General features: G+C 42.1%; 1 protein-coding gene across 1 annotated transcript; it reads left to right on the top strand.

The window, feature by feature from the left end:
- The first annotated feature begins 964 nt into the window (after positions 1-964).
- On the top strand, positions 965-7,183 carry PCARE (photoreceptor cilium actin regulator). The gene is made up of 2 exons (XM_032183659.1): positions 965-4,731; positions 7,054-7,183. Exons 1-2 carry the CDS (start codon positions 965-967, stop codon positions 7,181-7,183), a joined length of 3,897 nt encoding a protein of 1,298 aa, XP_032039550.1.
- The last annotated feature ends 7,265 nt before the right edge of the window (positions 7,184-14,448 follow it).

Raw genomic sequence — 14,448 nt, 5'->3', positions numbered from 1 at the left:
CATTTACAATGACAACAAGAGTAGGTTTTTTGTTTGTTTTTTTAATACTGAAATTCTACAGTTTAGATGCACTAGATGTAGACGCCATCTTAACCACATATGCAAAACTTATTCTTGAAAGTTCAGCTTTCAAGTTGGGAAGTTATCTGAAGAGAAAAATACCTTCCAATATTTATCACATGACCGAGAAAAAAAATCAAAATAATCTTTGGAAATCTTAGAAGGACTTAGAAGTAAACAGCTTGTCACTTGAAAGTAGGGGGAAAATATTGAAGACCATCAAGGCAGAAGCACAACAAGTATCTCTAACCCATTTGATTCCACGTCTTACATTCTCCAGCTGGTACATACTCCATCAAGATCACCTTTTCCTTGGTTAAGCAGTATTGAGTGGTATTCGCACACCTGTTCAAGTAGCTCCCCTTCAAAAAGGCTTCAAAATATAGTCTCTCTCTTTAGGTCTCTACATTCAATTACATGTTATGGTTTTGCAACAAGGGAAAAAAGGAGGGGCAGGTACCAAGTCCTCTTGCCTCCCAATATAGCACGGAAAAAAATCTTCAATATGGGTGCTGACTGGCTGGTGCCTGCTTACCCTAATGAGCTTAAAGTCTTATTTGTAGTGGACATCTGTCAATACAGAAGTGAGGCATTCAAGTCCTCTTAATCCATTAGCTCTAAATCCAGCAGAGCTTTCACACTCCTTTTTTGAATCAAAGAAGAAAACCTGAGCAGAAACATACAATGGAACAGCACAGCTTCAAGACCAGATCCTGGGCAGTAAGCACATGAAATTTCAAGGCAAACAACAAAGACAGACAACAAAACTGGGATTGTGATGGAAAACTTGTGAGGAAAAGGACAGTCTGCAGTTCAGGATGAGACAGTGAGTTTAACTCTTTGTTTTATTTTCCCTAGTTCTTCTGGATTTTTAATCAGAAATACAGTCAAAGACAGAGAAAGGATGGGCTGCACACCATCTCACAGCGAGATCGTTAATACTCTTGCAAGAAATGGTTTTAAGGCTTTGAATAAACCCAAAGGTGTTTTGCGTATTGACCCAGCAGATAAAGGAATCCCACTGCTAGTTAAAGGTTCATCTTGCTACAATATTGATGAATTCCACCAATACAAAATTCAGAGGAACAGCTCCCTGAGCGAAACTGAGGAGAAACTGTCTGAGCAGGACAAAAGTGATTATTTGCAGTTTTCCTCCAAATCGCATTCAGATCCTCACATTTCCAGGGAAGACAACATAATTGAGAGGAAAGCCACAGGGGCTGAAGTTATGTCCAAATTGATTGAGTCTCAAAAACACATCATTGAGGCTGTACAGATCAGAAAGCAAAGCTCTTGTGAATCAGAAGCATCAGCTTCCATTTGTGATGACAAGAATGAAAGTAATGCAAAGCAAATCCTAAAGAAAGGAAGGAAGCCAAAAAATCATAAATTAGCTAAGCAAGGTCGGCCTAGCAAAATTAAAAAAAAGTCAATTTTGTCCCCATGCGAGATAGAGAAAAAGGTAGATTTCCCAGAACTGCTTGTTAAGGCTCATCAGAATGCATATGCCTACTTAAATCCAAACCTCTCCAAGTATGAAGCTATACTTCATATGGCCAACCAGGCTGCCCAAACTCAGCTCTTCCTACAACAGATGGTAAGCTTCCTCATGCTTCGCTTTGATGAAATCAACCAGCTCTTGGAAGAAATTGCTAATGATGGGGAAAATCTTCTCAAAGACGTGGGTAGATATTTGGCATGGCCATCAGGAAAAGATGATTTGAAGGAGCACCCTGATCTTCTGCAACAACTACTTCAGTACACAATCAATAAAATGCAGTTAGTGAGTGGAACGCTGGCCTCTGTCACCTCCGACGCCCTGCAGGAAACCTGCAGCTACCTGCAGTCTGCTGCAAGCAACTTGGAAGGAAAACTGAAAGCAAAGCAAAGCTATGATGAGCGCCTCTTTCGGGCGGTAAGGCTGCTTGAAGCCTCAACCATGGGAAGCTCGCAGTCCCACGGTGATGACAGGACTCTCTGTTCTGAGGATAGTGGCATTGGTGTGGACAGTGAGTCCCTCAAAGACTTCAGTCCTTTCAGCCATCTTGGAGCACAAGCAAGCTGTGAGTCCTGTGCACGTGGCCTTCTGTCCCAAAACCACACCAGAACAATGGAGCACATGCATAGTGGGACAATGTCACCAGGCACAGCCACATCCCATGGCTGTGCACTTGAATGGCATTTTAAAGATACATTTTATTCATCTGTACAGAGCAGAGAAGAAACTTCTTGTCAGGGTGGAGTACCAGGATGTACTTCCACTGCTGCAAAATATGCAAGCCTGAGCAAAAGGCACTCCAGTAACTCCTTCCAGTCTGATTCTACTCAGGAAGGTGAACATTTTGAATCAACAGATTTTCCTTCAGATGATGATGAAGAGAGCACCCTGGGGGAGGACGATGACAATACAAGTTTATCGGAAATGGGTAAGGATGCCCTGCCAAAGAGGCCCCAGTCTTCACCTGCAGTGACTGATAACACACAAAGACTGTCGTCCACCAAAAGGACAGAGAATGTGGAGACAGAGGAAATCATTCTGAAGATGAAAGATGCCATCAGTGAAAAAATCAAGTTTGTACCAGCTAAATCTGGGCGTAAAGAATGGGTGGAGGATGAGAGCGGAACAGCAGTCCTAACAGCAAGGCCCAGTACAGCTATGGGAAGGCAGAAGGCCTCTGGGAAACAACGACGGTCCAGATCAGAGGAGTCCCTCAGAAGCCAGGCAGAGGACCCAACCCTCCTAGAGCTTCAGAGAACTCAAAAGGAGCTCAACAAAAGGCTAGAAATGTTTTATGGAAAGGTGGATACAGATAACAACCAAGAGCCTCGGAAACCTAGATCAACACGTTACTTGCAGGACAAGCAAATCACATCTAGGTCCTCTAGCAAACTTAAGGCATGCCTCTCAAAAAATTTCAGCATCCTGCCTAATCAGGATAAAGTCCCTTTGTACATGGTTGATCAAAATCCTACCAGTCAGCTGGATGAAAAGAAATGCAAGAAGCCTGTCAGAGATACTGTGCCAGCCCAGGAGACATCAGGGAGCAAAGACGACAAGACTTCTGAAGCACAAATACTCAGTGGCAGCAGTTGTGCCCCCCGCCAATCTGTCAAAAAGCTCATTGAAACATTCAGTCCAACCGACGATCTTGAAAAAGCCACACCTTTAAGACCTTTAGGGCCAATTAAGTGCATCAGAAAATTTGGACTTCCAGTCATCCCACCCACCATTCCATTTCAGAGAGGGTTGGTGCCTTTAAATATTAAGCATCGTATTTCACCAGTAGAAGACACAAGCCTTTCAAACACCAGTGGAGCTTGTTCTAACTTTCCAAATGCCTTTCCTCCTATACCAGCTGCAGAATTAAGCAAGGACACAAAGGAAGAACCTGAGGTAGACACTGACAACCTGCCACCACCGCCCCCTGAAATGCTAATGGACACTTCTTTTGAATTCTCTGAGCCTGAAGAAACAGCAAGAATAGGAGAAAACTCTTCGGAAGATGCCAAAAAGCCTGCCAAAACAGAATCTCATGCTACTAAGAGAGCACAAGTTTCCCCAAAAATGAAAGCCTCCCTCCAGTCCATTGACTTATTACCAAGTAAAAGCATCAGCCCCAGCGCAGTTGCTAACAAAGTTCCAAGGAGTAGTGGACCCAAGGATGAGAAACTGCAAATATACTCTCTGGAGCTGAACCCTACCAACACGCACATCCCTAGCCAGGAGGAGATATTAGCAACCCAGAGAAAAGAAGCTGCAGATTTGTACAAGCAAACACATAAAATTATTCCTCTTCAAAATCCCAGTGGAGTTTCAAAACCACATGACAATAGCTCAGAGAGCAAAGAGCCCGATTCACCTGCTATTTCAGTGCCATATCAGAAGCATGGTTCTCCCGACTCATTGAGGAGAAATGAAAAAGGCTCATCATTCAACAGGAGGGTCTCCCCAGCAAGAACTCCCCCTTCTTCTCCACCAACTGAGAAGCAGCTTTTCAGCCCCCCGGTACACAACAGACGTGCTCTGCAGGCTTTTAACAGCCAGCAGCTGAGCTCACCCACCATGCAGAGGAAACCCAGTCCCCCTGCCAGCCCCAGGGCGCCCAGCCCACCCCGGGGGCCCAGCCCACCCCTACAGAAGAAGCTGTCTTCTCCACCAGCCCAGCGGAAACTGCTCAGCCCTCCTGCGGAGCACAAGCAAAGCTCACCAACACCACACCGGCTGCCAGGCTCCCCAGTCTACCGCCGAGAAGCAAGCCCCACTCCGTTCCTCACTGCCCCATCCCCACCAACCTCTCCATCCCGCTCCTACAAGGGATCAAAAGCTGGTCTGGATGCTGGGGATGAGTACCAGCCTGCCTCCTCCAAGAAGGGCAGCAATGTACGTTCAATATTTTGCCCAGCCACTTCTTCCTTATTTGAAGCAAGACCTCCACCAGCACCCAGCAAACCCACAGTGGAAGTCACCAAACAGACTGAAGCTTCACCACCTTCCCAAAAGAGCAGTCTGCTACTCCAGCAGCCTGCAGACCGAACCAGAAAGCTGTCTCTGAGCGCTGCCAACCCTCAGCCGTTTGTGAGGAGAAGTTTCTCTGACCGCAGACCTGGGGTTCGGTTTTATCTTCCAGCTCCCGTAACAGCTAGCAGCGAACCCGCTCTTAACCAAGCAAGGTAAGAAACTTTCTACTTTACGTCAAGAAGCAGATGTATTGCACTGTGTCGGCTTTCTAAACTAGTAATGGGAATTTATTGCTGTTAAGAAATACCCCATAAAAGTGCCCTGTTCCTGCACAGAACAGATGGCTGGAGAAAGATAACATCATCTTGCCCCAGATTTCAGTTAACTTCCCACAGTTTGCTCAAGCTTTAGAATTCATCTAGAGAAAATTCAGTGTTGGTTTCATGCTACCGAACTTCCTTTGTTTGTATGGGGGCTAAGGACATCCACTTTCAATTCTTAAAAGATATGAAATAGCCTTCAGGTTATAAATATATTCAAATAACCATGAAAAGATAGGCCAGGGTGTCTTTCCCAACATCAGCCTCTAAGCCTGTCAACTATTCAATACAAAGCTGTGTTAAAATATTTCAGATCAGCTGGCAAGAATGATGGACAGATAATGGCATGGATCTGTATGGACATTATAGCTTCAAACTTGGAGCTTGTCATGTCAGCTTTCAGATGCTAATTTCGAGTCTAGTGCACCATACTCTGAGTTTATTGGATGGTTTATTAATCATGCAAGGCTTCCTCTGCTTTGCAATTCATTCAGCTAACAGGAAAATTTCAAAGTATCTCCCTAGATGTTATATTCCTAAAACTCCTCATTCTGGCAGTATTTACATCTGGTCTCAAATTCGCAAGCTATTCCCACCCGTTAGTCTCTTTTCCTTCATTCCTTTTCTTGTTCTTCCTCTCCTCTCCAAGTTTAAGCCTCCGTGTCTGTTATTTGTGTGTGTGTTATTAGCAGCTTCAAGTGCTAGTTGGGGGGAGTAGGGGGAGGAAGACATAGGCAAACCTGCAATAGCGTCAGACTTCATAGTAAAAGAGTTTGATAATGAGTTAGCTACTTTCTCCCATGCTTCTGCAAACTCTGGGATATATGCCTCCATTTTTTCAATGCCAAATTAAACCATCCATTTTCTGAGAACAGATTACTAAATACAATCTTCCAGGAGCTTGTAAAAGTAACATGTTCCAGTAAGTCATCAGGCAGCAGAATTCCCTTTCCCCCACCCCATTTTAGCAGCAACACCAAAAGAACAAGCAACTTCCATCTCATTTTGGTAGCTAGCATTGCCAGGCATTAAATGCCATTGTTATGTGCAAATTTGCATCACCTGCATGCTCACTGCTCCCCTAGAAGGCAAGAAGTGCTCCTTTCCCAAGTACATCTGCTGCCCATCCTATGCTGTGTGGACTATCAGGACTTAAAACATCACTGGCCTTAGCTAGAGCTGGAGCTACAGCTTTTGTATTTGGACAAGAGTTTCAATTTAAGGTTTCCATTTCTAAGTTCAACAACTAATTGAACAAATCACTTGGACAGCCTATGTTTGTTAGTTACTGAACTAATTTTGCTGTTTTCTAAGCTTGGTCGTTTGACAGCAGTCAACAGCTACTGGCATATTATCAGGGCATAGCATGAGAAATTATTCTGCTTATAGCAACCCTGTGAATCTGTAATAGGATTTCTGTGTATGCAGTTTAACTGAAAATAATATTTCATTGAGGCTGCTAATCTTCCAAGAGGTAGAGCAGAGATAAAAGATTAAATGCTATTGCCATTAAGATATTGTTCAAGAAGGCAAGGGATTTGGTTAATTGAATCAGCCCAAAGCAAGTAGTCAAAGCGAGACCTCCTATGCTCAGGGGGCATTTGAATCTGGATTAGAGTTTCGTGACTAGTCACATATCACAAATATCTTCATCCAGCAGCACAAATCATGGAAGTCCTAGTTACCAGAACAGGAACTCAACAGCTTGTCTATAATCAAAAGATAATTCAGTTTAGCATGGTTTCTGTGTATCAGTTCTCCTGTCTGCAATGTGGCAGATTTATACCACCGGAACACATATCCTATTGTCATGTTGGCATACTCAAATGTCACTGTAAAAATACTAAGTGGATGCATAACAGAGTTAAGACCTTTACTCCAGCAGAGTCTGGATTTGGAACAAGACTTTTCACTCAAATCTGTCCCCATCCACAAGTGAACTCAGATTTGTACTGATCCCCCATTAAACATTTTAAATATTTCCTTCCCCAGAGAGATTTGCGAAGGGAGAGTACAGAGTATCTGGCATCACAGAAGAGGGAACATGGAGAAAAACATCTTGATGGTGTATATAAAGACCATTTACGCAGGAGATACTGAGTTACCTAGTACTTTGTAGGATTTGTGCTTCATGGGTTAATGTGGTCTAATCATCATTGTTTTAAAAAGTCACCATTCGTAAGCTTCTTAACTTCACTATCTTCCCTTCTGCAGTGCGGAGGAGAGCCCTGGAAAAGCAGGCGACTGTTGGAGCAGCCCTTGTGCCCCTGATATCAAGGAGTCCAACAGATCCACTTCCCACCCTGAGCTCTACATCGTGGGCCAGGGGCTGCAGAGGGACTGACAGCAGAAACATTTGGGCAGGAGGAAGCACAAGCAAGGTCAGAGGCTCTGGAGGGAGGAAGCAGCTTTACCCAAACCTCTAAAACACAACTTATCCAGAAGGAAGCAATATGATGGCATTACATCTGAAAACACAAACTGCTCCCAACAGTCTGAGGAAATACCAGTAGCCAGCTGCTTCTCCTTTTTGATTGCATTTTAGGTTTAATTTGAAGTTTTACAATTAACAACAGGTGCACTTTCCAGTTCTGCAAGTCTGAGGCAAATTGATTCCATGAAGGCAGGACCTGACGCCAAGTCCTTTGTTTCACCATTTAGCTAAAGGAGTTTAAAAACTTTTAGAAATGATCATTATTTGACATGTCATTTATTCAGAAGACATCACAGCTTTGGTTGTGTAAAAAAAAAAAAAAAAAAAAAGTGACTGATGTCTAGGATTTTACCCAGGGAAAGGTCACAAATTGTACTCTATTGCAAAAATACAAATGGCTTCAGCAAAGCTACAACTTCATACTAGGTATTTATGAGTATGGAGGGAAAGAAAAAGGTCAAATACAAAAATAACAAAAAAATAACCCCCTTTTTTTTTTTTTAAGGGGTTTTATTAGGGATATTATTACCTCAAAAAGGCTTTGATCTTCTAAAACACCTTTGATTATCATGTAATCTCATCATCTTTGGTTCCAAAGATACAAAGCTTAATCCTGATTAGAGTAGTTTTGTAAGAGCCCAATCAAACAGCATTATAAATCCGGAGGCAGCTAAGGACATTTTGAGAGAAAAAAACCTCTCATCTAGCACAGAGAATCCTGTTTTCCCAGGAAGATATTTATATTCTTTCTGATTTATGCAGTTTGAAGGGATTTATTGTAATTTTTAGACAGATTCTTGCTAATGAAAACACAAGGTACTGAAAATTGGTTAATCCTAGGCTGTTACAGCACCCATTAAAATAGTTTCAGAATTTACTGGATCTTGCTCACAGAACTAGTTTATCATCAGACTTAAGATGCAACTTTTTAATTATTTTAATTTGACGTGTTTTCATATGCAACTTTAGTATAGAACAAGATCCAGAAAAAGAGCTATTTCTAGTTGTGTTCTGATGGGAATAGTTATAGTTTTTCCCCACAGTTTTCATGATGACAGCACTTCATCTTCACACAGATTTTTTAACCCTTCCTGCCCATGATCAGGGAACTGAGGCTTGCCTTATGCTGTACAAGGGACCCCTTTGGATACTGAACTCCTGAGTTTTATTATATTGCCTTAATCACAACCATCCTTCTTCAATAACCTTAGTGCCATTTTATGCCACACACACAAGGAAATCTTAATGATGGTATTTACAGTGAGGTATTGAATATAAAGAGGTAAATTGCAGCAGATAGATGCTTTGGATCACTGGGGGGTTGCAAGCTTGAGGTGACAAAATAGCCATACCCATAGCATACAGACAGATTTCAACAGATCCACCTTGTAATCATGCAGACAGCTTCACCATCACCTGTTAAATAGGGAAGTCACCAAGAGATATGTTAAAGATCATCAGCAATGCAAGGTGCAAGCCAGTCTTCCCACTCATCAGAAATGGAGTCTTATCCAATCTGCATTAAAAATACAAATACATTTTGTATGCATTTTGGGTTTTTCTGTTCTGCTGGCAGTAACCACCCAGAATAGCAATAAACAAGAAACACAACAACAGAAAAACAGCACTTTGCATGCCTAAATATAGCTTTGAAGATGAAAATGCAAGAGTGGGAGGACAGCTTCTCTTCAGTTAGTACAATCATTTTCTCTCTTTGTGGGTAAATGGTGAAATTTCTCAGCATCCATGATGGATGCTGAGAAGTAACTGAGAAGTATTTACATCCCTAAGCACCAAATTCTTCTACGGTGTAAGAGCTATATCAGCACACAGAAAAACACTTCAGCAATCAAGCTGGAAACTTGCTCACATGTGCTGGCTGGACATGAAGTCAGCCAAAGCAACTTTCCCTGAAAGACAGGCTGCCCTGAAGATGCCTCACATCAGCCAGCATCCTAGTACAGCATCTCTCCCAGCTTTGACTAAGGGCCGTGTCATCAGGACACTCATCACAAAATCAATCACCTAATCCCACCTAAACACTGCAGCTGCTGAAGAATTCTAATGCTGCCCTGAGGATGTTGCAGCAAACTTAGCATTATATTCAAAAAACAGAGCTTCCTTCAGTAGTAATCTACAAGAATGCATCATGAACTCATGACTACATATAGCTAAGAGATTCTCTTCAGTACAGTTAATTTACAGGACTCTTGCAAAATTCTTCAATTTGTATTGCAAGCATATGGTTAAGCACAACTAATGTAGGAAATCACAGTTTAGCTGGTCACTTTGAATTATTTTTTTTTTCTAAGTTTTTTTTTGGACATTTCCATTTTTCATGAATCTAACATTTCTGGAATACTGTTGTTTTTAAGACCATACTCAACTTCAATAATTATTTTTCACTGATGTAAATAAATTTGAGTTTTTATACACAAGTTGTGTTTGATCTCCCTTACATTCTGTATGCAGCTACCTTACATCTTAGACCAATGTTATATTATTGATTCCTTATTTAGTGCACTAACTAGTTCCCTCTGCTTTATAAAGTCCATTTGCTCCCTTCCTCCCCACCTCAGTAAAAGCTTGTCTTGTTTTGTGTTTTACTGAGACATCAATTAAATTAAGTTGTGGCATAAAAATACATATTTGCTTAATGGAAACACAAAATCCAGCCTGGACACTGACAGACCAAAACAGACGTCAGCTGCGCTTCCACCTTCACTTATTCTGAAGTAAGGTTGAGCTACCTGGCAATTTTGTGCTCCGTTCACAGCTGTTATGTACAAACACAGCTACCTTGAGTATGGAGTAGTGGTTTCATCCTAGGGGTTAAAGCCAGAGCACACATTGTGCTTCGGAGTCTTATTGCAGAAGGGCTGAGCACACTGTGAAGCCGTATCGGTTTTCCAGCCAGGGATTCATAGCTGCAAAACCAGCAACTAAGAGTTCAGTGCTACACTCTATCTGCAGACCTTTAACAAGCTGGCAGTTGCCCTTGCTTCCATTGGCACTGCTCAAACCTGAAACCTTTACAGGAGATGCCATTTCATGCTCTCAGTATCTGAGGGTGACCCAAAAGCACTACGCTGACTCCAATTACTTTATCTGACTTCAAGAAATACACCATATATTAGCAATATAAATTGAGAATACTATGCATTTTATCAATAAAAACAACATATTGCAGTGTTTTCACTGCCACACTTCTTAACATCCAAAGCATTTTATAATAATTTATGGAGTTCTGTTATTAAGAAAGATATTCTGAGAATTATGCCCTTTGCTATAGGAACGAAAGAAATCACAACACAGAGAGAAAGTAACTTGTTCTTACTGTCATGTCTCATCACTACCTGAAATAGTGGACAATCTGCATTATCTGAAAATCTGGTGCAAAGTTCCCAAGTCTTCATTTCTCCCCACTACTCCTTTTGGATGAATAATGAAAATACTAATGATAAAAAAACAGATGTGCTGATACAGCCGGAAAATACTCAGTACCATGGTACTGCTTGGGATCTTTGCACCAGATTTTCAGATAATACAATATACAGTAGTGAAGATACTGTAAGTATCTTTCACAGCAAGAGCAAAATCTCCATTTGAAGTTCATACCTGCAACATGCATCTATACATGCTGAAGTCATGATGGCACTAAATTTATCTGATATGGAAGGATTAACAAATTGTTAATCTAGAATAATTTATTTTCAGATATTGGCAGCTCCTTAGTTACGAGACATGACAGTAAATATTAAGCAGCGAAAGATGATCATGACCCAAGACCACATTATCCCTCTGATCCCATTTCCACACACCTCATGTATACCTGCTGTTGGGAGGAATGGGTTAAAAGTGGAAGATCAGTGAGGAGGATGGGGTGAGAACTGGAGATTGGTAAGGATGACTGTAAATACACTCAAGTGACCTCGGAGCTGGGAACAGCTAAAGCCTGGAGAGTCGTAGTGTAGGAAAACACATGTATCTTACTGATTGCTTTTTTATTTCTGCATGCTTGAGGAGTAGAGCATCTGAGTATAGATAACATAGGTATTTGGTAGATTTGGAGGTACCCTACTGGACATGCTTGAGATACCTTCCTTAGAACAGAGAAGATCAAAGCACAATGATGATAAAAGCATGGTGGTAAACCACACCTGTGCAAACCCTTGGAAAACAGGTGTAAACAGGTCAGCAATCCTCTAGCACAGATTGAGCTTGGCAGTGCCTGCATCCCCACTTGTGTGCCTCTGCCTGGGTGTTGCTTCAGGGATCCCCCAGTTCGCAAGGTAACAAGAATAAATATGCTCTGCATTTCCTGCTTCCTGCTCATGCTGACTCACACATTTGGCATAGTCAGCAGGATCTAGAAACTGCCATGCCATGGCTAGCAAAAGAATTGGGAACTGGGGAGGCCACAAGAGCGACTCCCTGCAGTCTGGGATGGCTCAGTACTGAGTGCAGGGCCACCTTGGCCCCTTTATTATCTACATTAGCTCCATAAGAAGTATGGCCTCAAATAGATGACGGAGCAGTGGTTACCCCTCAGATGACTGAGACAGCTATGCATGAATTGCCATGGAAAGCAGCATCAAAGTATTCTCACAAGCTAGGGGAGATTGGGATTGCTATTAGCTACGAGTCGTAGAGCTCTTGACCATGAAGTTGTATCATTACAGAGTAAAATGAGGGAGTTAGAAGAAGACAGAATATTACAAGACACAAAGGTGATTGTGCAAGAAATAATTGCTACTCATAGCAGGGCGGTGTAAGGCACTATAGAGTAGCTGATGATGTGTATTACTAACAAAGGTGCAGATATACAGAAAGTGAGGTTTCAGTTTCCCAAGTTTGTGCTCTTACAGAGTCCTCTGCCTCCAAGGCTGAGTTTGAGCCAGATTTAGAAGGTAGGAAGATGGTAGGAGCACTACACCTCATACAAATAAGGGAGCAGCAGGAGCATGCAGAAGGAGGTTGAGTGATGAATGGATTGAGAGCAGGACAGCAGCTCTGAAGATAAGGACTTGGGGGTGTTGGTTGATGAGGAGCCCAACACAAGCCAGCAATGTGTGCTTGCAGACCAGAAAGCCAGTTGTATCCTGGGCTGCAACAACAACAACAACAACAACAAAAAAGAGGATGATTCTCCTCATCTCTCTCTCATGAGACCCTACTGCATTAAGCTTTGGGACACCTAATAAAAGAAGGACATGGACCTATTAGAGCGAGTCCACTGGAGGGCCACAAGGATGCTAAGAAGGCTGGAACACCCAGTATGAAGATTAGGCTTGATTAGGCTTACAAATTTGGGGTTGTTCAGCCTGGAGAAGAGAAAGCTCTGGAGAGACCTTACAGCAGCCTTCTAGTACCTAAAGGTACTTTTCTGGTGCTGCCCAGAGAAGCTGTGGATGCACCATCCCTGGAGGTGTTCAAGGCCAGGTTAGATAAGGCTTTGAACAACCTGGTCTAGTGGGAGGTGTCCCTGCCCATGGTGGGGGTTTGGAATTAGATGGTATTTAAGGTCCCATCCAACCCAAATAATTCTATGATTCTAAAATTTATTAATGGGTGGAAAAGGTTTAGTAAACCCTATATGCTCAATTACAGAATATCAGGAATCTTGATGGGCAGGATATTACTTGTACCTACACTATATCAGCAGTTGTGTGCAGCAGTTCTCACAACATACGCAGATCTTGCCGAAATAGTGTAGTGTCTCAGAAAATGGTGTACAATGAAAGAAGGTATTAGTTTAGTGTGGCTCATGAGGACGGCTCATGCATTAATTACAGGATCCAATCCAGGCAGGTTAGCAGTAATGAGAATTATCAAAATGCAGCTTTTGAGAGGGGTGCCTCCTTCACAGAAACCTTTGATTATAACAACTGTCAGAAGTGCTGCTGGTAATGGAGGTGCCCTACGAAATACCTTGAGGGAAATTGGAGCTATAATTTGGGACCATCTGTGCAGGTGGTGGACAAAGGAAAGCCAGCAAAACCAAAAGGAGTTACATCATGGGTGACAAGGAAACAAATGTGGAATGACCTTATGCAAGCTGATTTTCCACAATCAGAAATAAATGGGATCACAACATCAGAAATGTTTCACTAATGGCAAAAGTTAGAACCCATGTAAAAAATAAGTAAAAATAGAAATCCCACCTCCACCCTACCTGCTACCTCAAGGCAAGGCACTACCTGGCAAATGCCAAAACAGCAGAAATGAACATCCCCCAAAATAGCTACCACTGTAGCATAAGTAGCATAGTTATTGATAGACTTGGAGGCACCCTATCAGACTTGCTTGAGCTCCCTGCCTTACTATGGAGAGGATCAAAGCATGGTGGTGAAGTACACCTCCATGAACCCTTGATAAACAGGAGTAAGCAGAAGATCAGCAATCCTCTAGCATGGACCAAGCTTACTCACACATCTGCCCTGCATCTATTTTGTTCCTCCATTGTTAGCACCAGATCATTTGCAGCTTTCACCACCTTGAAAGAACACTTAGCTGGTGATCTGAAATTCAAAAACTGGCCTCTTACCTTCCTCTTTTCATCATAATCTTTTCTCTTTCTTTACTAACACAGAACTCCGTGACTGCATTAAGTTACCCTATGAGGATTTCTGGAGATAGACTGTACAGGGTCTTGAAATATATTATTTTAAAGGAGAAAGGGGCGATAAGCCTATCTTACTCCACATGAATCCTTCCTGCTTCAGGCAGAGATGAGCTGATTATATAACAATTACAGAGAAACTGAAAGCTTTCAAGGTTACAGATGGTCTATCATTTATTATTCCTACTGAGCCATTGGGTCTTTTAGTATGTGAAGGAATCAAAGCTGAAGCCTAAGACCCATCTTTCCCCAGCGCAGTAACTGTTAAGTTGTGAACAAAGCTTTCTAGTCTTCACACCAGACACACAAAGCATCAAGGTCAAGATTACTCTAGAGATAAAGCCAAGAAATTCACTAGCTGCTCAGTTTTTAAAAGCAAGCCAAAGAAATCAATCTAATGGGGCAATTTCCATTTTGCAGCCTTACTCCCTCTTATGCCCAATATCAGTTTAATAGTTCTTACATCCAAACTGGAAATTAAGCTTGCCAGTGTAATATAATGACTTTTTGAAAATATTTTCCTCCACTTTGAAGCTTTGTGTGTCTTTGCTTA

Source organism: Aythya fuligula, chromosome 3 (genome assembly GCF_009819795.1).
Source record: "Aythya fuligula isolate bAytFul2 chromosome 3, bAytFul2.pri, whole genome shotgun sequence".
NCBI lineage: Eukaryota > Metazoa > Chordata > Aves > Anseriformes > Anatidae > Aythya > Aythya fuligula.
This window is presented reverse-complemented; position numbering and strand designations above follow the sequence as displayed.